The sequence below is a fragment of the Agelaius tricolor genome, unplaced genomic scaffold (assembly GCF_023055355.1).
Source record: "Agelaius tricolor isolate 1412-34295 unplaced genomic scaffold, bAgeTri1.0.p SCAF_16, whole genome shotgun sequence".
NCBI classification, from domain to species: Eukaryota; Metazoa; Chordata; class Aves; order Passeriformes; family Icteridae; genus Agelaius; species Agelaius tricolor.
In genome coordinates this window covers 609137-632253 of record NW_027269276.1, presented here as the reverse complement: position 1 = coordinate 632253, position 23117 = coordinate 609137, and the positions used below count along the sequence as shown (strand labels likewise).

Below are 23117 nucleotides of genomic sequence, written 5' to 3'. Positions count from 1 at the left end.
GATGCTGGTGCCCAGCTGTGGGTCGTGGCAGAGCTTCCCTGGCTGTGCTGGGCACACAGGACCCCAGAAATGTGCTTTTATGACCCCCCAGTCCACAGCAGAGTCCCCAGAGGCAGAGAAACACAGAGATACCCTCCTCTCAGCCTGTTACAACATTTACAGAAACAGTCTGTAAATAGAATTATGGGAGTGTTTTAAATGGATTTCTGAGCTGGATTCAGAACTATTCCCTGGTTGCATTCCCTAAATATAAACCAGAGCTTATCTTGCTGGCACAAAACTGCCGAGAGCGTCTTCCAGCGTTACCTCTGTGAGCACCCGAGGGGGCTGGGAGCTGGATCTGCACTTTTTAGGGACTGCTGGGGTACAACTGCAACTCAGGGGAGATTCAGGGAGAGGAGAAGGCCCTGTGCCCCACCCAGGCAGGAAAAGGCACAGAGCCTCCAAAGGGGAGAGTGCTGTGAACACATGGAGCAAAGCCTGTCCTGCACCCCTGAACAGCACATGGAGCAAAGCCTGTCCTGCACCCCTGAGCAGAGCACAGAGCAAAGCTGGTCCTGCACCCCTGAGCAGCACATGGAGCAAAGCTGGTCCTGCACCCCTGATCAGCACATGGAGCAAAGCCTGTCCTGCACCCCTGAACAGCACATGGAGCAAAGCCTGTCCTGCACCCCTGAACAGCACATGGAGCAAAGCCTGTCCTGCACCCCTGAACAGAGCACAGAGCAAAGCTGGTCCTGTGCCCCTGATCAGCACATGGAGCAAAGCCTGTCCTGTGCCCCTGAGCAGCACATGGAGCAAAGCTGGTCCTGTGCCCCTGAACAGCACATGGAGCAAAGCCTGTCCTGTGCCCCTGAGCAGCACACAGAGCAAAGCTGGTCCTGTGCCCCTGAGCAGAGCACAGAGCAAAGCTGGTCCTGCACCCCTGATCAGCACATGGAGCAAAGCCTGTCCTGCACATTGATCAGCACATGGAGCAAAGCTGGTCCTGCACCCCTGATCAGAGCACAGAGCAAAGCTGGTCCTGCACATTGATCAGCACGCAGAGCAAAGCCTGTCCTGCACCCCTGAGCAGCACACGGAGCAAAGCCTGTCCTGCACATTGATCCAGCAGAGCAAAGCTGGTCCTGAGCAGCACACAGAGCAAAGCCTGTCCTGCCTCACCTGATCAGCTCTGCCAGCAGGGAAAGGGGCTGGAGTGAAGAATTCCTGACCTGAACAGTAACACAGCTGGTGTCCTGTGTCTAAGTGTCTCTGCTGTATTTCAGAGTGAAAACAGACAATTACAAGCCTTAGTCTGGAGTTATTTGGTGCAATAATGGAATGATAGAATCCCAGAATGATTTAGGTTGGAAGGGACCTTAAGGCTCATCCAGTGCCACCCCTGCCATGGCAGGGACACCTTCCTCTGTCCCAGGCTGCTCCAAGCCTCAATGTCCAGCCTGGCCTGGGACACTTCAGGGATGCAGGGGCAGCCACAGCTGCTCTGGGAATCCCAGCCCAGCCAGGAATTCCCAATTCCCAATGTCCCATCCCTCCCTGCCCTCTGGCAGTGGGAGCCACTCCCTGTGTCCTGTCCCTCCAGGCCCTGAGCTCTGTCCCTGCTCCTTGCTGGGCTCTCGGCAGCCCCTTGCCCATCCCGAGAGCCTCTCTGATGCCTGCAGCTGCAGGGGTGGATGGGTCAGCTCCTCTGACCTGCCCAGCAGCACAGGCTCTATAATTACTCCCTGGAATATCTGCCTGGAGCCAGAAGTTGTATGCTGGAACTGAAGGAGCCTCTGTCTAATGAGCCTGTCCCTGGATGTCAGCAGTAATTAATGTGCATCGCCCTGCAGGTTCCCACCTCCTCTTAATAGGCTGAAATTTTATCCTCTGGTTATAATTGCAAATTATGGTTAAAATTTTACATGCCTGGCAGTCGAGAAGCTGGATGCTGCAGCTCATTCCCCTGTGGGTACACGTGGGGATGTTGCTGAGATGGTTCCAGCCCCTCCTTTCACTCCTGGCCCTCTTACACTTGACTCCATCCTCATCACCCTCTTCTCCTCTCATCCCCCTTCTCTTCCCTTTCTCTCTCTCCTTGTCTCCTCCTTTCCTTGCCTCCTTTTCTGTGTCTGAGGGGCAGCATCTGAGCCTAAATAACTTCAACTTATTGACCTCATTTGGCAGGAGGAGACAGCTCAGCTACTGGTCCAAGCGTTCCCCACGGCCATCAGTGCCCAGCTGAGGGTGAAGGATGCACAAACCCTCACTGAAGGGCTCCCACACTCCCCAAACACCAGCTGGTGGCAGAACTCCTGCTGCTGCACCCTCTGGAACCAGCCTGCAGTGCTAAACCTGGCCTGGGGCCAGTGGTGAGTGCCTCCACTGTTGCCATGGCGTTATAACCATTCATTATTGTAGGGAAATATTGCACAAAGAGGTGACAGACATTGACTCCAGATCCAGGGCAGGTACATGGGGAGGAGCTCAGAGCTGATTTTAGTAGCCAGGTGAACCCGTCTCAAGAAGAGGCTCACTCTTCTTTTCCAAGCCTTTTCATAAAAAAAAATAAAAATTAAGGACTAAGAGAGAATTTGGGCTTTGTGCGCAGGAAGCTGAGAGCAAACGTGAGGTGGTGAATGATGGGTGAGGCAGCCTGGAGAGCTGCCCAGGGATGAGCCCAGCTGCTCTGGAAGGCTGATGGGAATGCTGACAGCACTGCTGGCCACTGGATTACCGGCAAGCCCTGGGCCCCACGGGGACATCTCACCCCGCCAGCGCTGGCCCGTGCCAGAGCTCGGGGCTGAGAACAGGGGGTTTATGTAATTTCAGCTGCAGGTAGCTGTGAAAGGCAGAGCAGAGCTGACAGCCGCGCTCCCAGCTCCAGGAAATGCTGGATGTGTCCCAGCAGAGCAGGCTGCACTCAAACAGGGAGCGTCCCCCCGAGCAGAGGGCTGTGCTTTGGTCATCTCAGCACAGGGAGCAGTTACTGCCTGCAGCATCTGCATCATTCAAAGATGAACAGCCATCCTGGAGCCCTGGGCCCAAGCCAGCACTCCACATCCCCAGGCCCTGCTCCAGCCCTACCTGGGCAGCACCCACGTCTTGTTCTCCCCACCTCGGACAGAGCTGCTCTGCTCTAGAGCTCCACTACCTGTGGGTGACGTGTTGTAAAGGATGAGAAATGCATGGATTATGTACAGAATAGATAATGAGCAATATTTTCTATTGAAAGCACAGAATCGCAGAATCCTGGAAGGGTTTGGGCTGGAAGGGACCTTAGATCTCATCTCATCCCACCCCCTGCCATGGGCAGGGACACCTTCCACTATCCCAGGTTGCTCTAAGCCCTGTCCAGGAGCTGGAACATTTCAAGGGATCTGGCAGACACAACTTCTCTGGGCAGCCTGTGCAGCTCTCCTAGTGAAATGTAACCTGCTGGAAAACAAACAGCTAAGAATTCACTTTACATTTGGAAAGCTGCATTTTGAGTTTTTTTAGCTCAAAACTGCAAGTACCAGAGAATCCAAATCGGGAGAATTTGTAGGATTTACAGTATAAATTATTAAAGGGGAAAGAAGAAGACGTTACTCATGAAAAGCGCATTCTTGTCGATCAAAGCTGCAAACAGAGAGTACTTTTATAAAGGCATCTGCCAGCCTTTGATACGCTCTGTGGAAGCCTTGTCAGGTATTTTGAGAGTGGAGCGTGGAGCTGTCGGGCTCCAGAGCCGTTCCTGTTCCGAGGACAGAGGCAGAGAGGGGGGTGAGCTCAGCCGGGGCTGCCTGGGCAGCCTCAGCCAGCGGCCTCGGCAAAAAAGGCAGAGAACGGCAGCCTCAACAAAAGCCTTCCCCGGGTGCAGGAACAAAGTTGCGGCGGGGCCGCGGCTCGGCGGAGCCGCGCTGCCGTCAGTGTGTGCTCATTAGACTGCTCAGCTGGCTCAGCCCTGCTGCTCGCTGAAAGCAGCACCTGCCAGCGCCCGGATCCCATTCTTCAGCAGCGCTCAGCTGGGCAGAGGGGAGCTGCGAGGCAGATGAACAATTTATGCGGAGTGGGATCCGTGACAAAGTGGCAGCTACTTCGGTGAATACAAGCATCTTTGTACAAGTGCCCAGATGGTTGAGGAGCGGGGCCGTGGCTGTGAAAAGCGCCCTTGTTGTTCAGGCTCGGCAGCACGCCCCTGACAACGTGCTGGGCACAGCCCCTGGTCCTGCGAGCTGCGGGATCCAGCCTCCAGCTGAGCCCACACAGGCCAGGGCCTGGCTCTGCTGACATGCTTCCTGCAGGGTAATGTCCTTCCCAGGGCTGCAGCACGCTCTGCCCTTTGCCCAACCTGGACCTTTGCATGTAGGGCCTGTTGGACACTGAGATAACCAAGCCTAGGCCTCGGGGGTCCCTCCATGGGCACGAGGGTCACAGAGGTGCCCAGCCTGAGCCCTTGCACAGCCAGCCTGGCTGGGGATGGGGCAGCAGGCTGGGAGAGGCTCATCTCTCCTCACCCATCATGGGGTCACCCTTGAACCGTCCTGAAGGATCCCAGCCCCACACACCGGAGGGTCAGGGATGGAAGAGCCTGGAGAGCCACTGGCCTGAGGGCAGCTGTCCTTCCTATGGGAGCTGGACAAATGTGCAGGGAGGCACTGCCCTGCAGGCAGCAGTGATCTGGAAGGGCTGCTGGCAACAGCTGGGGAAGGTGAGGAGTTTGGCTCTGTAAAGCACCTTCCTGGCTGGGAAGGCAGGGAATGGGCAAAGCTGGGGCAGAGGGAGTGTGGGGAGAGGCTCACAGCTGTGGTCCATGGAGGCTGGTGCTCCTGGGGGAGGCTGGGAGCTGCCCTGGGAATGCAGTGGGGGGACAAAGATGATGCTCCAGGCAAAGGGGAGCTGAGCCAGGAAGGTGCACAGGGAACAGGGCCTGTGGTGCAGTGAGAGACAGCTTAACACAGGTTCTCCCTGTGGCCTGTTTGATCTGGGTATTTGTGGGTGTGTGTGGAGCCAGGGTGCTGTGGGGAACACTGCTGTGGGGCCCTGGGGAGTGTGACACCCAGGCAGGGGCACGGCCAGGGCTGCAGGATTCCCATCCTCCCAGGGTGATGCTGATGCTGCCACCAGTTTTTGACTGCCCCAGAGCAGCACCATCTGCATCCCATCAGCCCTGATGGCTCTTGGACTCCATTTTGTCCAAAAGCCAGAGATTTAAAGGTTTCCTTCCATGACAAATGAACACCAAGGGACAAGCTCACGTCCTGGGGGACACGTTGGCACTTTGGCTGGCTCTGCTGGAAGGACCACGGCAGCTGCCAACCCTCCAAGGCGATTCCAACCTAGTGATGGAATTGGGCTCTGACAATAGAGCTGGGCACAGGTTGACCCTTTGGCAGGGACCGCGGGCCAGCTGGGTCACACCCAGTCCCTGCTGTCCTTGGGGACAGTCCCTGGGGCAGCCCCCGCCCCTCTGACCGGGGCTCTGGGCTGGGGGTGCCCCTGCCACGCTGGGCATCGCCGGCAATGCCCGGTGCCACCGACCTGGGCACCCCGCGCCGCTGGTCCCGCTGCGGGGGCGCCCCTCGGTGGGCGCCAGGCTGCGGCCGGGGGTGCGGACCCCGGTGCCGGTGCCCGCGGTGCCGCCCGCGGTGCCGCCGCTCCCTCCCGCGCGGGGCTCCCGGCGGAGGCGGCGGGGCCGTGCCGCCCGTGCCGCATTGGTTTGCGGCGGAGCCCGTCACGGCCGCCGCGCCGAGATTGGCCCCGCACCGGCGCCGGGCGACCCCCGGGCCCGGCCTCCTCCCGCCCGCCGAGCGCCGCGGCGCGGGCAGGGCACGGGCACGGGCACCGCGCTCCGCTCCGTTCGCTCCGCGCCGCCCGCAGCGGGGGCAGGGCCGGGCCGGGCCGGGCCGAGCCGGGCGGGGGGCGAGCCCACAGCCCCGCCCCGCACCGCCCCGCAGCGCGGCGGCAGCGGGATGTGAGCCCGGGCTCGGCAGCGCCCGCCGCCCCGCGCCCCGGGAAGATGCTGAGCAGGTGGATGAGTGGCAGCAGCAGGAACCTGGACCGCGAGTACAACTGCACCGTGCGGCTGCTGGACGACAGCGAGTACACCTGCACCATCCAGGTCAGCCCCCGCGCCGCCGGCACCGCCACCGCGGCCGCGCTGCCCCCGCAGCCGCCGCTACCGCCGGCCCCGGCAGACAAAAGGAGCGGAGCGGCGGGGGCGGCCCGGTGCTGCCCCGCGCCGACAACAAAGGCGGCCCCCCCGCTCCCGCCGCCCGCCTCCCCCCGGCTCTCGGCGGCCCCCGGAGCCGCGGCTGCCGGCGGCGGGGAGAGCCCCGGGGCCGAGCCCCTCCGCCCGCGACCCCCCAGCCGCGGAGGGGTGCGGGCATGGCGCGGAGAGCCGCCCGCCCGCCCCCGGCGCGGTGGTGCCCGCAGCCCCGGAGCGGAGCGGGGCAGGGGCAGCCCGGCACGGCCGCCACGGGGCCGGGGAGCCGCGGCCGTGCCCCGCCGAGCCGCTCGGGGCGAGCCCTCCGCTGCCGGGCGCGGGGGCTGCGCGCAGCGCGGGGAGGACGTGGGTGCCGAGCGGAGCACGGGGGATGCAGCGGGCAGGGGGCGCGGGGACCCGCGGGGCAGGGATGCTGCGGGGCAGGGGTGCTGCGGGGCAGGGATGCTGCGGGGCAGGGATGCTGCGGGGCGCTGCTGCCGGGGACAGACCCTGCCGGCCCCGCCGCGGCCGGGTGCCCGCTCTGCCTCCCCCGTTAGCGCCCGGCTCGCCGTGATGAGCGCTCGGGTTTTGTAATCGTCCGGAGCGGCGGGGACGGGCGTGCATCCGCCGCCCCCTGCTCCCCCGTGCCGGGAGGGACCGGGACCGGGACCGGGACCCGTGGTCGGGGCCATCGCCCCTCAGCCGGTGTCCCTGTGCTGCCAGGGCTGCGAGGGACATCGCTCAGGGCGCAGATGTCGTGGGATGTGTCGTATTGCTGAAAACTAGGGAAACGCACTCCCGGGCTCCGCTGGAGCGAGTCCGGTACCGGGACCGTGTGACCGGGGGCTGAGAGAAGCGTCCCTGGCTCCGGCTGCTCCTGTGCTCCATTCCTGCTGTCAGCATCATCCTTGCAAGGGAGCTCACGAAAACCTGTGCGGAGCCGCACGCGCGGGGATTGCTGCTGGAGGCGGCTGGCCCCAGCCCAGCCCGTGGGCGATGGAAAATTCGGGGCAGAGTTTTGAGTAAAGGTGACTCAACACGTCAATAGCAACAGCTCCCCCCGCCCAGCCTCGGGGGCCCCCAGCTCTCCCTGGCCTGCGATGCCAAGGAGGGGTGAACATCCTTTCATTTCCAGGCACAAACCTGCTCCCGGTGATAATGCCAAAGGACGGTTACCAAGGGTGCTGCAGGCTATGGGAGGCACCGTCATTTTGGCTTAAAGAGCCTAAAATCGATAAATAGGGTGATCTGTGCAAAAACCACTGAAGAATGGTGGTAGTGCTGCCGGTCCCCGATCGCCTCCCCCACCGAGGTTGTAAAGTGTGACCCAGTAAACGGCTCGAACAGCAGCCCAGTTTATTTTGCATAAGCCAAACTAATTCGTCTCTCAGAGGTTGTTTTTAATACTAATTAAACGGGGAACTGTAGTTTGGGAGAGAAAGTGTGGGCAGAGCAGTTCAGAAAAATCTGGATTTCCTGCCCTTAAGACAATTTGACAAGGTGTCGTCATTTTGCATGTCAGTTTTTTTAAAGGAAAATATGACTCGGTCCCATATTCCAGTTGATATTTTACGTGTAGCATAGTAAACAGGGATTCCTGGCATTTAGCATGCGCGACCTGAGGGATGGAGAATTTGCTCCTGCTACCCCGACAAGCAAGGTTACCCCACTTAAATGTTTGCTCTCGCTCGCTTTCATGCTGCCTTATAAGCCAAGTATTTATAGTCCATGCGAAATTAGGGAGAACATAGCAGGAATGTGTAATGTCTCGCAAGTGAGGAACCGTCACCGCGCAGGCTGCGAGCGCTGAATGAGTTTTGAAGGTCATTCCCTCACGAGCGCAGAGATTTCACATCTCGCCCAGATCCACAGTGTCTCCTCACCCCGGCTGGTTCTGCGCCTGTTGGATGTAATTTATGTCTTTCTATTTTTGCTGGAATCCGGGGAGCCTGGCCGGAGCGGCAGCCGCGGCTCTCGCGCGGTGCCGGATCCGTCTGGCGGCGGGGCCGGGCTGGAACTTTGTGCCTGTGCTTGGTGCTGCTGCTGTGCCCGGGTGTCCTCCCTGGCAGCGGGGATGAGGACGGGCTCGCTGCCCTCCCTGGAGCCTGGCCTGGGTCACCTGGCTGCGCTGCTGGGGACGAGGGAGCAGCGCTGGAGGCAGGGCTGATTTTTGAGAAGGTTTATTTACATTTCAGATAATGGCATCGGTTAAATCTGTCATGAAATTAACCTCTGGCTGTGCTTGATGAAGGTGTGTGAGTAGGGGTTTGCTGCTGCCTGGTAATACCTGAGCATTCTTCTTCTAAATAAAGCCTTTTTTTATTTGATTTTCCAAGGTTTGCTTTGTTCATATTCCCATGCAGAACGAGCAGCTCATTGTCTGAGCTGGGATGAATCCTTCCTCATTTTTCTCCCGAATTTTCACTCCTGAACCGCCCATCCAAGCAAGCAGAGGAGCCTGAGGACTCATCCCTGGGGCCCCCCAGATGCTGTTGGAGGGACAGAAATGCCACGAGCGCAGGGAGTGGGGTGCGGTGGGTCGGGGCAATAGGGTTGGCACCTCCATGAACCTTTTGTCATGAGGTTTTTTGTGAATTTCAGTGTTTGCTGCTTTGGGGAAGCTGCTGTCCCAGCATTTGTCTGGGTTGGTCCATGTCTGCCAGCAGCAGAGCTGGGCCCTCAGCCCTGCCAGCACCTGGGGACTTGCAGCAGCTGCCTGAACATCAAGATGTTGGGCTCTTGGCTAGGAAAAGCTGACGTTTGACAGTGCCACAGGCCCACAAGGCCCCTCCTCAGGCAATGGAGGTGGTGGTTTGTGCTTGGGGTCCGCCAGATGTGGGAAGGCAGCTGCCCATCCCTGCCCCATCCCCTGGCATGTCACCTGTGGGCATGGGGACCCTGGCCACGGGTGTCACTGTCCCCAGAGGTGTCCCCGGGGAGGGGGGGCTCCCAGAGAGGGGCAGCCATTCCCCATTCCTGAAGGCGTTTGGCTCGTCTCCGTGGTGAGGGGCCGGTGTGGCTGAGTGTTTAACGGGAGTTTCGCCCCTCGTGCTCCTGCTGGCCAGGCTCCTCGGCATGCAAAGAGCCCTGAAACACCCAGCAAGGCTGTGGTTTGCTGTCAGTGAGTTGCTTGTCTGAGGAAATGTTTTAAATTCTTCACTGTGGTGTCAGTGGTGGCATAAAAGGCTCGAAATAATTAATGATTTGCCGTTGCTCGATGCATCAAGCGTTTTCCTGAAAAGACAGTGGTGTTTTGTTTCAAACCCCAGTAGAACGACAGGAACGCGGAGATGTGAGAAAATAAATATATGGTTTCCTAGATGCAGAATGTAAGAACTTTCTTGCCTGAGATTGGGAAGAAATGAAAGCGAGCTCCTGGCTGCACTCTGGGACAAACCCCCTGCTTGCCACTTGGAGCACGGAGTTCTTTAGGAGCCCTGACAGCATCATTAATATCAGGCAGCAGCACAAAGGGGAGCTGGGGTTTGTGGCAGTGAAGGTTATTTGTTCATTATCTTTTTATCTTCGGAGAGTTTCCAATTGCCGTTCCCGGGAAGTAGGTTAGGAGACCGCAGCTTCCGCGGGGGCGGCTCCGCCCGGAGCCCCGGGCACGGGGACGCGCAGGGGGACAGGGCCACCCCCGGCAGCGCCAGCACCCAGGGGCTCTGCGCCCGGCTGAGTGTCCGTCCGTCCGTCTGTCTCTCTGTCTGTCTGCCCCAGAGCCCTCCCTTCCCTCCACAGCTGGAGCCCGAGTGCGGGGACAGGACCGGGGCCAAAGCCATCGGCAGAAACGCGGCATCCTGTGGCAGGATGGGGGTCTCGGGCTGGGGGTCCCGGGCTGGGGGTCCTGGACTGAAGGTCCTGGGCTGAGGGTCTCAGGCTGAGGGTCTCAGGCTGAGGGTCCCTGTCTGGGGATCCCGGGCTGGGGTGAGGGTCTTGGACTGGGGATCCCTGGCTGGAGGTCCCGGGCTGAGGGTCCCTGGCTGGGGGTCCCAGGCTGAGAGTCCTGGGCTGAAGATCCCGGGCTGGGGGTCCCGGGCTGAGGATCCTGAGCTGAGGGTCCTGGGCTGAAGATCCCGGGCTGGGGGTCCTGGACTGGGGGTCCCGGGCTGAGGGTCCCAGGCTGAGGGTCTCAAGCTGAGGGTTGCAGGCTGAGGGTCCCTGGCTGAGAGTCCTGGACTGAAGATCCCGGACTAGGGGTCCTGGGCTGGGGATCCCAGGCTGGGGGTCCCAGGCTGAGGTCCTGGGCTGAAGATCCCGGACTGGGGGTCCCAGGCTGGGGTCCCGGGCTGGGGGTCCCGGGCTGAGGGTCTCAAGCTGAGGGCCAGCGCCGGGCCGGGCTCTGCGAGCATCCCCTGCTCTCCTGGTCCTCCAGAGCCCCCGAGCAGCCCCAGCACAGAGCAGAGAGGGGAGCCCCAGGATGGGGCAGTGGGCACGGGGTGCTCTGGCCTGCGGGTCCCAGAGAGGCTGAAGGCGTCAGCACAGCTTTGCTGCTGGCTGTTGAAAGCCATGTTTTTATTCATAGCCTTGGAAATGTGTTTGCAGCAGAAAGCCGTCGCTGTGGCTCAGCTGTGGCTCTGTGAGTTGTGCTGGCGGGGCAGCTCCTTCGCCCCTGGCTCCAGCATTTGCATACCCTCGGTTTTGTAGGCTCGGGAGGGAACTGCCTGAAATGCACAATGAGTTTGAAGGGAAAGCAGCAGTCAAAGAAGCATTTCATCTCCTTTTCCTCTTTAATTTATGTCCAAAAGATACAGAAGACAGCTGAGGAAAACATCCACTAAATGCCCACTGAAAATGGGGGACAATATTCACTCACAATTCAGTGGGAGCAAAACCCCAAGTTGTTTTGCAAACCCGTGGAAAATATTTCTATTGCTGTTCTTTCCCTGTGAGCCGAAATGTCTGTTTTCTGTTCACTTTTCATACCTGTTTTACAACGTTACCTGCTGTGAACCCGCCGGCTATTCCCCTCTCAGGAGCCAATTTCCTGACAGAACTACTTTGCTTATCACTTTCCTGCGGAAGATGCTGAAGGCAAATATAGACACAGAGTCAGATATAGATGTAGATGTCCGCACGCTCGTGCACACACACAGAGATGCCATTGCAGAGGGATGTGCAGCACAGCACCAGGAAAGAGGGATTTGCTCCTTCTGTCGTGTCAGGATTAGGTAATGTGCAGCAGGAGGCTTTCTTTGAGGCGTCTGGGGAATACTGAGAGTGCCGTGAGCAGCCCACTTATTTTTGATTTTTGAGTCAGCCTCCGGGAGCCCAGCGGGACCGTGGCCGCGGGGATGACGTCGGTGGCCACGTGCCGGCAGTGCCAGGACTCACACGATGCCTTGGTCTGCCCCGTGCGGGCCCAGGGGCTCTGGCAGCTCCTGAGAGCCCTCTGTGACCTGGCACACCACCGAAACCTCCGAGCCGGCTCCTCTGGAAGCGTGTGTGGGCTGGACAAGGACTGTGTGGGCATGAGACCCTCCCAGAGATGCCATCAGGGGCGGCGGGCAGGGCCCTGCTGGAGGTGCCCTCAGTCTGTGGAAACTCCTCAGGTCCTTGCAGGGTGTGGGGCATCGCAGAATCCTCGAGAGCTGTGGGCTGGGAGGGACCCCAAATCCCATCAGTGCCACCCCTGCCATGGCAGGGACACCTCCCACTGTCCCCAGCCCCAGTGTCCACCCTGGTCTGGGCACTGCAGGGCTCCAGGGGCAGCTCGGCTGCTCTGGGCACCTGTGCCAGGGTTTGGATGGGGTGGCTCCTTGATGGGCCCTTCATGTTCCAGGGTGGCTCGTGCTTATTTTTGTGTTGTGTCATGTGCCACTGAGAAGGCCAGGAAGAAGGCAGACAAGGGTTTGCGTGAGGGAAGTGCTGGGGTTTATTTGCCATCAGTTTTGTGGAGAGCAGACAATCCCTCCTGAGCCCGGGGTCAGGCTGGGGACTGTGGCAGAGCCCTGAATGCTGCCACTGCCATCAGCCACTTGTTAGTGGGCAGAAAACCCAATTATTGTTTGGTTACAGCAAGCTCTGGAGTTGTTTCTGCAAATAAGAAGGTTTCAGGTCAAACTCTTCTCTTTGAAACGTTTCCAGGGTAAATGATTCCAGCAGTAGGGGAGCACTGATGATGTGGAATTGCTGTGAGGCCGGTGTGTCCGCAGCGAGTGTGTGCAGGGACTGTGGCTCTTGCACAGCACAGGAGATGGCAGCAGGCTCTGATGGACACTGGGGCTGCCCTGGGCCGGAGTTTGTCATGCCAGGGCTGGGGGTGACTGCAAGGGATCACTCAATCATAGAATCTTTAAATGGTTTGGGTTGGAAGGGACCTGAAAGCTCATCTTGTTCCGAGCCCTTGCCATGGGCTGGGACACCTCCCACTAGACAGGTGGCTCCAAGGGCGGGTCTAAATGCCCTCCTCTGACAGGATCAGAAATTACTGAGGTTTGGCTGTTCCTACGAGCCTGTTGGAAGCTTCAGAACCCAGGAAAATAAACCCTATCCTGATTTTTGGGCTCTCCCCTTGTATTGCCATCAGTGTTGTACCCACTGTGGCATTTGGTCCCTCTGTAAAATCCGATTTATGTGGCACCACAAGAGGTGTTTCCCTCTTCCCAGCCCGATGCCAGCAGCTGCCCAGCCCCAGCAGCAAGGCAGACACCCTGTCTGCCCAGCAGAGGCAGGAATCCCCGCTGGGGCATTCCAGGGCTGCCAGGGCAGCAGCAGCAGCAGCAGCAGCACCTGGGGCCGGGCAGGCTCCGTGCCCGGGCAGGAGCAGCGGGAGCAGCACGGCCCTGCAGAGCCCCGCGCCTGCCACAGCTCCTCGGCTCCGTGAGGAAGAGGAGCGTGAAGGGCAGCGGGCGGGAGCACGCGAGCTGTGTGAGGGGACGAGTGCGCCGGGCTCAGGGACACCAAATGCTTGTGTCACTGTGCTCGGCTGAGCTCCGAGCTCGGGGCACTGGCACAGGGAGCGTCCCCAGCTCCGCCAGCCTGCGCAGCACTGGCACTCCTGGAAAACAGGGATAAAATACTGAAACTGAGATGGAACCTATGAAATGTGTCACCCAGCAGGGTGTGTGCCTGTGTGGTTTGAGTCGGGGTGCCAGGGGGTGCTGGGGCAGCAGCCAGGTGAGCAGGGCTGGCAGAGGTGTGCCAGCTCTTCTGCCCAGACCCTGGAGACCAGCTCCTTCCTCTTCAGAAAATAAATCACTTGGAAGTGTGTTTCCTTCCAGAGGGCAGGCATGGATGGGATATTGGGAATCAGGAATTGTTCCCTGGCAGGGTGGGCAGCCCTGGCACAGGTGCCCAGAGCAGCTGGGGCTGCCCCTGGATCCCTGCAGTGCCCCAGGCCAGGCTGGATGTTGGGGACAGTGGGAGGTGTCCCTGCCATGGCAGGGGTGGCACTGGGTGGGTTTAAGGGTTCTTCCAACCCAGACCATCCTGGGATCTGATAATTCTATTTGCAAACAATGCCTGCTCCTGGGAGCCTGATGTTGTCCCAGGCATGGCCAGGGCAGGTGTGGGAATTGGCTTCAGGTGCTGGTGGTGGAGAAAAGCTCTTTATTTTCTGAGCAAAACCAGGACCTCTGTGACTGTGGAGGAATGACCCGATGGGATCCTGGGGATCAGCTGGGCGTTTTGTCCCTCCTGCATTGTCCTTTTAAAGCTGCAGGCCCTGCTCTGCCCTTAATTACACTTGGGCATTAATTACCCTCCAAGCACCTTCACGGGTGCCATTGTCTTTGTCTGCAGAAGGGACTTGGCAGCTGAAATTTCATGAGGAGCTTGGTTAATTGTGCACACACGGAATACAAGATGCCATTGTGCTTCCTCCAGCCCGTTACCCGGGAGGGACTGGGTGCACTCCAGGAAAATCTGATTTTGCCCAGCAGAGTCAGCGGCTGTCGCGGCCGATGCCCACCAGAGCCGCGGCAGGGCTGGGTTTGTGTAACCCCAGGGTGGGGCAGGGCTGTGCTCAGCCACGGGATCCACTCTGTGTGTCCATTCCTGCGTGCTCCCAGTCCTCCTCATGGAAACCAGGCAGGGTTTGTGTTCCCAGGCCGTCCAGCCTCTGGTCCTGGCAGGAAAGCTGCTGTGAATGGAAACAGCTCCTCTGCAGCCTGCAAACCTCCCTGGCTCTTTGTCATGTGCTTCGTGTTGGGAAAATGGAAAGGTTGGGAGGTTCCTCTGGGGAGGTGCAGGCACTGCTGGCTCTACCCGGATGGTTTTATCAGGATAATTTTGCCGTGATAATTTTACCATCCTTTCTTTGGCTGTTTGATTTGGGAGCCTCCCTCCGTTCCCCAGCCCCACCACAGCCAAGCCAAGGCTGAGTCCCATTTTCCTGTCCTGGCGGTGCCAGGTCTCTGCACTGGGCAGCTCACTGGAAACTCAAGGTTTACACATCTTTTAATCTTTCCTACCTGGCAGTAAAGAACGGGGTCAAACCCCTGGGCTGGGCCAGGGGGGGATGCAGGTGGGCCTGGCAGGCACTGGTGTCTCACCAGACAGTCCAGGTGGTTTTTCTCCATGATGATTAACAGCAGCTTGCACAGCCAGCAAGGCCTCAGCTCGTTAATGTGTGATGTCAAGATCTGATCAATGCTGCAGCCCAAAATAGAATATTTTGGCTGCATAATGTCTGTTGCCAAAGACTTTAATTATAGTGGCATATCTGTCACATCGATGAGGGGCTTGTGTTTTTCAGAGGGTTTATAGTGGCTCTTACCCTGGAACACAGGCTGGGATCCCAAAGGAAATATCCATCCAGCTGCCTGTTGGGGATTTTTCTTTAATAAAAAAATGACAAAAATTGAGTCAGCCATTCTGGAGCTGGAAAGAGGCTTTAAGAATACATGGATCAGGCAGCAATTGCAGCCATCCCTTATACACTTAACTCATGGAATGGGCAGTGTTTTGGGACTGGGGGGAAAAAGCTGGAATCCAATAGACTTATGTTTGGAAAATAATAAATTTGCTGAGCAGGTACTTTTCATGAATCGATCTAGTTCTCATTAGCCTTGCACTGTATAGTTTGCTGACTAATATTTCTGGCTTGCAAGTAAAAATGGCTTTCCAAAGGAAGTGTGGACTGAGAACAGAGTGTTTTTGGGACCTGGGGCCATTGGAAGAGAAGAGCTGTGGGGGCAGCAGAAGCCCGGGAGCAGAGGGGAGGGCTGGGGCTCAGTGGAGCAGGAGCAGGGCATGGAGGCGTGGTGGGAGCATTCCGGCTGTGCCAGCCCCTGCTCTCCATCTGCACAGGGACACGGTGCCCCCCTGGCACTGTGGCACTGAGCCTTGGCCCCAGCCCTCGCCCTGGTCCTGTCAGACCTCCCTCCTCCCCAGGTGCTCCCTTGGACCAAGTCCCTGCTGAGATCTCGGGGATCCTGAGCCCCTCCTCAGCATTACAGTTCTTCTCCTAGATCCAAACAGACTTTTCTCCCTGTGGCCATTGTCGCTGCTGTCCCTGCTTTCTCCCCCAGCATTTATTCCCCGTGTGCTCTCAGGCTGGCCTTGCTCCCCTGTGCAGGTTGGTACCAACCCCAGAGCAGCCGGGGATGATTCCCCAGCCTGTCGAGACCCCTGGAGCACACGATGGGGCTTTTGTCTGCCTGTGGTTTCTGCTTTGCTGACAGATTTCTGCACCTCCAGGTGGAATCTGCACTTCCAGGCAGGAGCACAGCCCCTCCGTGGAACCCCAGCTCCACACCTGGGCTTTGTCCTGGGCAGGAGCAAGGCGCCCATACCAAACTGATCCAACGGAGCAATAATGGAGCTGTGCCATCCCCAGGGTGTGCTCTGGGGGTGCTGGCTGTCAGAGCCCCCACAGGAGCTGTTCCCATTCCCCAGCAGAGGAGTTACAGCCCTTTGGCTGCTGCACTCTTCCAGGTGAGCAGCCTGGCAGCACAGAAGCTTTGCACGGAGCAGGCACGGCAGGGCTGAGTGCTTCTGGCTCCTTTCAGGTGTGCTTGGGAAAAAAATCCCTCTGATAAACTGCAGAGGCCCCACCACAGCACTCCTGTAAGTGCTGCAATTACCCTGGTCTTTATTTGGACACTCAGGGAGCCACAGGGATTGGCATCCTGGCCAAGGGAAGGGCTGAGGGGCACTGGAGCTTGCACAGCGTTAGAACAGGCTCACTCAGCCCCTTCAAATATTTATGGCCTTGCAATCCATACACATCTCCAGCGTGTTTGACATCCTCCTGCTCTGCTCCTGCTGCTGGAGAGGCTCTGGGAGCATCTGCCCAGGGGCCGTGGGGGTGCCCAGGGGCTGTGGGGAGCAGGTTTATGGCTGGGGTTTGGGAAGAACTCTTGGGCTCTGTTCATGGAGAGCCCCTTGGTGCAAGCAGGGGCCTTGCCCAGCAGCCAGGTGCTGCAGCCCCGGGTTGGGATGCAGGATCCCTGCAGGTGCAGGGGGCACCCTGTGCTTGCCCAGGCAGCTGGAATTGTGCCAGGATGCCCCAGAGGCAGCGCTGGGGCTGGGGCCAGGCCGGCAGGGATGTTCCACCTCCTTAGAAGGGACAGGAATTGGTTTTTTAGCCAAAAAAAAATAGTCATTTGTAGCAAGCCAGTTGCCTTCCTGCCGGAGGGACGGCTCTTGTCAATCTGCCCCGTTTTACTCTGACAGGATAAAAATAGAGGCCGATTTCCAGGCAGCAGCCGCACATCCTGCGGCCCTAATGAGCTCTTAAGGTAATTACCTCTGGTGGGAAGAGCCGGAGAGGGCGTGCTCGGCTGACAGGGAGCGCTCCTGAGAAACGGCGCTGTGCTCTGACAAAGGGCACGGCGGGGCCGAGGGACAGGGGCTGGGACATGGGGACAGGACACAGGAACGGATCCCACCCGGAGGGCAGGGATGGATGGGACACTGGGGGGAATCCTCCCCGTGAGTGTGGGCAGGCCCTTTGCCCTGCGCCAGCCCTCGCTGCGCTCACAGGGAAGAGTTTGCTGTAAAAGAACGTTTGAATCTGTTTCCTTTCCTCAAAGCCTCATTTTAAAGCATTGTTCCATAGCTGGGGGTTATCCTAACAGGAATGGTGACCTTGGCTGAGGAAGGGCCACCCTCTGCCAAGCTGTGCCCTACCAGAGGCTGTCTGGGAGACCATCCCTGCCCTGGGCATCCTCTTCTTGCCTCTCCTTGGTGCCCATCCTCTCCTTGGTGCCCATCTCAGCCCATCCCCTCCTTGGTGCCCATCCCCTCCTTGGTGCCCCTGCTCTGCCCACCCTCTCCCTGGTTCTGGGGGGCTGCTGGGGCAGGCTGCACCCCCTTTTCCCCACGGGGCCTTTGCCCTCTCTGGGTCAATAAACAATCCCTGGGAGCACGGCGTTGCCTCCCAGCTCCATAAATCAATCTGCCCTGTTGCAGAATATCCAGTGCTTGTATGAAATAGGTAAATTACATCTCCCGCCGTTCCATCTTCCTAACGAACTCGATACCATCTTGAGGATATAAAGCAGGAGAGTGCTTTTGTCCGGCTCAATGTGCCTTTGAGCAGCAGAGGGCTGATCTCCCGAGCTGAGCCTTTCCCCTCTAATCCCAGGGCTCCTCCTTAAGGCAGCTTGCACTGTCCCCAAAACTACAGCCAGGTGTGTACCTGCACCCAGGTGTGTGTGCCTGCACCCAGGTGTGTGTACCTGTATCCAGGTGTGTTCACCTGCACCCAGGTGTGTGCCTGCACCCAGGTGTGTTCACCTGCACCCAGGTGTGTGCCTGCAGCCAGGTGTGTGTATCTGCACCCAGGTGTGTGTACCTGCACCCAGGTGTGTGTACCTGTATCCAGGTGTGTTCACCTGTAGCCAGGTGTGTGTACCTGCAGCCAGATGTGTTCACCTGCAGCCAGGTGTGTGTACCTGCAGCCAGGTGTGTACCTGCTGCCAGGTGTGTTCACCTGTACCCAGGTGTGTGTGCCTGCACCCAGGTGTGTGCACCTGCAGCCAGGTGTGTGTACCTGCAGCCAGGTGTGTACCTGCTGCCAGGTGTGTTCACCTGTAGCCAGGTGTGTGTGCCTGCACCCAGGTGTGTGCACCTGCTGCCAGGTGTGTGTACCTGCAGCCAGGTGTGTGTACCTACAGCCAGGTGTGTGCCTGCACCCAGGTGTGTGTGCCTGCAGCCAGGTGTGTGTACCTGCACCCAAGTGTGTTCACCTGCACCCAGATGTGTGTACCTGCAGCCAGGTGTGTGTACCTGCAGCCAGGTGTGTGTATCTGCAGCCAGGTGTGTGTACCTGCACCCAGGTGTGTTCACCTGCACCCAGGTGTGTTCACCTGCACCCAGGTGTGTTCACCTGGTGGCAGGCAGTGTTTGGTGTGCTCAGGTGGCAGGATCAGGCCGGTCCCCCAGCCCCACAGCGGGAGGAGGAGGAGGAGGAGGAGGCAGGAGCACATCCTGCCCTGCACAGGAGCACATCCTGCCCTGCAGGGTGCTTGTGCTCCCCGCTCTTTTGGGGATGTGCTGGTACCTGTGCATGTTCCAGAGTGTGGGGTCACAGGCCAGGACATCAAATTTCTATTTTCTAATTGGTTAATGCTGTGTTCCATCACCCTGGCTGTGTGGGATCTTCACTGTCATTAACACTCACGAACGTGTCTGCTGGAGAGGGCACGGGGAGCTGTTCATGCAGGGCTGCTTTCTCCCTCAATCATCACTTTGGTTTACCCCAGACCCCAAAGCACAGCCTGCAGCTGCGGTGTGATGTCACTGTAGGGCACCAAACAACACAGGTGCACACAGCGCTGCTCTCAAGGTGAAGAAAGGGAAGTTTATTTTCTGACTCCAGCATTTATAGATTTCCAAAAGTGACACTGGATTGGAGGGTGACAGTGCCACCTCTCCAATGACACTGCACAAACCAACAGCCCATCCAATTTCTCCTCCTCCATAAAAGAATGCAAAACAATGAGTTATTTACAGAAAGCGTGTGAGAAAGTTTGCTACAAGAATATAAACATCAGAAAGCTTAGAAAATCTTAAAGAATGGGGGTGGCAGTGTGCAGTGGCACTGCCAGGGGTGCCAATGACAGCAGAGCCCGTGCTGTGGGGCTGGCTCTGGGGAGCTGTGGGCACTGTCCCCCAGCAGAGCATCCCTCCAGGCACAGCCGTGCCAGGGGGATCCCAGCTCCTCCCGCTGCCAGGCACGGCTGTCTTCCCTCTCCATCCCCTCTGCACGCCCCAGACACGGGACCTGCCGCTCCTCGGCGCTCAGAGTGACAGGGCCACCTCCTCTGCCACTTACCCGGCAATTTGTGCCTCGCAGGAGCCTAATGGAGCAAACGCCGCCCTAATGGAGCTGGGGCTCTGCGGGCCGAGCTCGGCGCTCTCGGTGATGGAGAAGCGATATCACACCCAGCACCGCCCTCTGGAGCCCGGTGAAGCGGGGTCGCATCCTTGATGAGGGGCTGGCACAGCCCCTGGGGGCTCCCAGAGGTCAGGGGTGTGTGATACTCGGTCTCTGCTCTGCCTTCCTGCTCCCAGCAGCTGGGAATGGATCACCCTCAGGGGTGGCCGAGGGGCAGAGCTGCTTTTCACCAGGGCAGGTGGTGACAGGGCAGGATGGAGCCTCGGCCCGGCCTCCCTTTGCAGAGCAGCACCCTGAGGGATCCTCTCTGCAGGCTGGGAGCTGCCACAGCTCGGGACTCAAGGGCAGGAGGATCTGGAGCTGCTGGGGTGAGCCTGGAGGGGCCATGGAGCTGCTCCAGGCTGGAGCCCCTCTGGAGCCAGGCTGGGAGAGCTGGGGGTGCTCACTGGAGAGGAGAGGCTCCAGGGAGAGCTCAGAGCCCCTAAAGGGGACTCTGGGCGGTTTGAGCCCCAATCCTGCAGGGTTGCAGTGGGTAGGAAGCCGGCCCTGCTGCAGTGCATCTCCTCCACAGGAGCACACTCTGCACCCGGGCTGCAGCTCTTCCTGCTGTGTCAGCAGCAGCGTCTCCTTGAGCAGAGCTGCAGCTCCCAGCAGCTCTGGGGGGACCAGGGGCCCTTCTGCAAGCACTGCCCCTGGGATGGCCCCGTGGTGGCTGAGGACATCAGCCACCCCTCTCTGGGGCCAGGGATGAGGAACCTCCCCGCCTTTATTTGCCTGTCCCATCTGTGTGCGTAAATCACACTGGTCTGAGCCCCTTCATGGTTTTGGTAGGACAAATAACACATCAGAGAGAGAAAATCCGATCAGAGGGTTTGTTTGTGGTTAAAATAATCAGAGAATCATGGAATGGCTGGAGCTGGGAAGGTCCTTGAAGCTCACCTGTCCCACTCCTGCCATGGCAGGGACACCTCCCACCCTCCCACATTGCTCCAGGTCCTGTCCAGCCTGGCCTGGGATACATCCAGGGATGGAAGGGGGCAGCCACAAACCTGTGCTACAAACCAGTGTGCACACAAACCTGTGCTACAAACCAGTGTGCACACAGACCAGTGCTACAAACCAGTGCACACAGTGCACCAGTGCACACAGACCAGTGCTACAAACCAGTGTGCACACAGACCAGTGCCAGTTGCACTGCTTTCCCTGCGCCCACAGGTGTCCCAGAGGTTTAACTCCATTTGTGTTCCTGCAGCTCTCCTGGAGCATCCCTTTCCTTTAGCAGGGCTGCACTAATCCCTGGTGAAAGCCACTCTGATGTAACTGGAACAGACAGGCAGAACCTTTCCTGCATTAAACTGGAGACACAGAAACTTGTGCACACACAGGCTGTGATCCCAGACATGATCCTGGTTATACACAGGCTGTGATCTCACACTGGTTACACACCCAGTGTGATCCCTGTGACACACCCAGTGTGATCCCTGTGACACACCCAGCGTGATCCCTGTTACACACAGGGTGTGATCTCTGTTACACACCCAGCGTGATCCCTGTTACACACCCAGTGTGATCCCAGACCCGCTCCCTGGGTGTTGCACATCTGGAGCAGCGCAGCTCCATCCCTGCCCTCTCTGGCTGCCTTCAGAGGGACAGCAGGAAATGAGGAGCTCACACAGCAGCAAGCTTCTCCATCACCAGCAGCAGCTTGGATCATTAAGCCTGAAATAATTTTAATTGGATCCAGGACTCACAAGAGATTTTCTTGTGCTGTGGAGGAGCTGGACCAGTTTCTCATCCACCACCAGCCATGAGAGCAAGGGAGAGGGGAGAGGCCCTGCTTGGCTTCAGGCACCTCTGGATCATGAGCTGTTGGGTCTACCTCAGCACCAAACTGGGTTAAAGATGGAGACATAAATATTTTCTTTGCCTTGGAGTGGATTAACCTCCCTGGAAAAGCCCAAAGTGGTTGATTTAAGTCCTTGACAGGAACTCTCCAGTTCATCACAGTGACAAGCTGCTGACACCTGCTCCCATGGGTGGGAATGTGGGGAGGAGGATCCCCCAGCTCCACGGGTGCTTTGGGGGTAAGAATTCAGTTAATCATTCCGTGTGTGCCCATTAAAATGAGCCATTTGTCTGTGCAAATGGATGAAATGGATGGTGGATCTGTGGCCCTCGCCCACACAGCCTTTCCAGGGAATGTGGACAACAACACATGGGCCCTTCCAAACAAGCCAGGAATTAATCAGACCGAGGTGATTCAGTGCAGTCACTGCACAGAGAGGCGAGGTTAAACATAAACATCAAAATTCAGATTAAATAGAGAGCCCTGGTGGCATTTGCAGCCAATCCCACGTCCCCTGGCTGAGGAGAGCCAGGAGGATGCTGCAGAATTAGTGGGGTTTACAGCAGGACAGGGAATTCCTCTGGCCACAGCCTGACAGGGCTGGGGATGGTTTGCTTCCAGCACAGGAGTAACCAGGGGGTGTTTTAAGATGTAGACAGAAAAGTCCCAGAGGGCATCAGAGATTTAACTGTGTTTGAGGAGGATTCAGGTGCACAAACAGCTCTTGGTATTTGCTCCATGGTTGAACTCCTTGCTGAGACTGGATGATGGTTAGAGAACCCTGGAACTGCAGAATCCTGGAATGGTTTGGGTTGGAAGGGATTTAAATCCCACCCAGAGCCACCCCTGCCGTGGCAGGGACACCTCCCACTGTCCCAGGTGCTCCCAGCCCCAGCCTTGGGCACTGCCAGGGATGCAGGGGCAGCCCCAGCTGCTCTGGGCACCTGTGCCAGGGCCTGCCCACCCTGCCAGGGAAGGATTTATGTCCCCGTGTTCACAGGGGTTCTTGGGTTGGGGAAGACACGAGGATCTGACTCCGTGTTTCAGAAGGCTGATTTATTATTTTATGATATATATTACATTAAAACTATACTAAAAAAATAGAAGAAAAGGTTTCATCAGAAGGCTGGCTAAGAATAGAATAGGAAAGAAGGATAACAAAAGTTTGTGGCTCGGACAGAGAGTCCGAGGCAGCTGGACTGTGATTGGCCATGAATTAGAAACAACCACACGAGCCCAATCCCAGCTGCACCTGTTGCATTCCACAGCAGCAGATAACCATTGGGTACATTTTGTCCCTGAGGCCTCTCAGCTTCTCAGGAGGAACAATGCTAAGGAAAGGGTTTCCATGAAGGATGTGTGTGACACTGGGGGAGCTGGGATCCCCTGGCACCGAGAGCAAGGCCAGTGCTCAGGCAGCTGTGCGGCTGGAGAGCTCACCATGAGCTCAGTGCTTAACGAGATGCTTCAATAATTAATGCACGCTGCTCGGGGCCGTGTGCCTCGGGGATGGGGCACTGCTGGCAGGGCTCAGGGAGGCAGAGCTCGCCCGGCTGCTCCTCCATGGCAGAGCCCCTCCTCTGCCAGCCCCCATGCCATGGAGCCCTCGAGGGGCTGTGCCAGGGCCTGCCCTGCTGCAGGGTGAGGGGCCTGGCACTGCTGGCCAGCTCCCCAAAGAGTTTCTCCCCATGTAAGCCAGACCCATCTGTGCATTGGGGCGGGGGTTTGCTGTAGGAGCTGTCACCACAGCTGGGCTGGCAGCTGATCCCAAAAACAGGACAGAACCAGGACAAAACCAGCCATCACTGTCCAGA

General features: G+C 58.3%; 1 protein-coding gene across 2 annotated transcripts in view; it reads left to right on the top strand.

Annotated features, from left to right (window-relative positions):
* The first annotated feature begins 5760 nt into the window (after window positions 1-5760).
* Window positions 5761-23117, top strand: part of FRMD5 (FERM domain containing 5) — a 60966-nt gene continuing 43609 nt past the window's right edge. Inside the window, exon 1 of one of the 2 annotated variants that reach the window (XM_071441086.1) lies at window positions 5761-6085. In XM_071441086.1, coding sequence (XP_071297187.1) covers window positions 5984-6085 — 102 coding nt within the window. In that variant the 5' untranslated portion in view covers window positions 5761-5983. The remainder of the gene's footprint in view (window positions 6086-23117) is intronic. The other variant, XM_071441085.1, reaches the window with a different exon arrangement.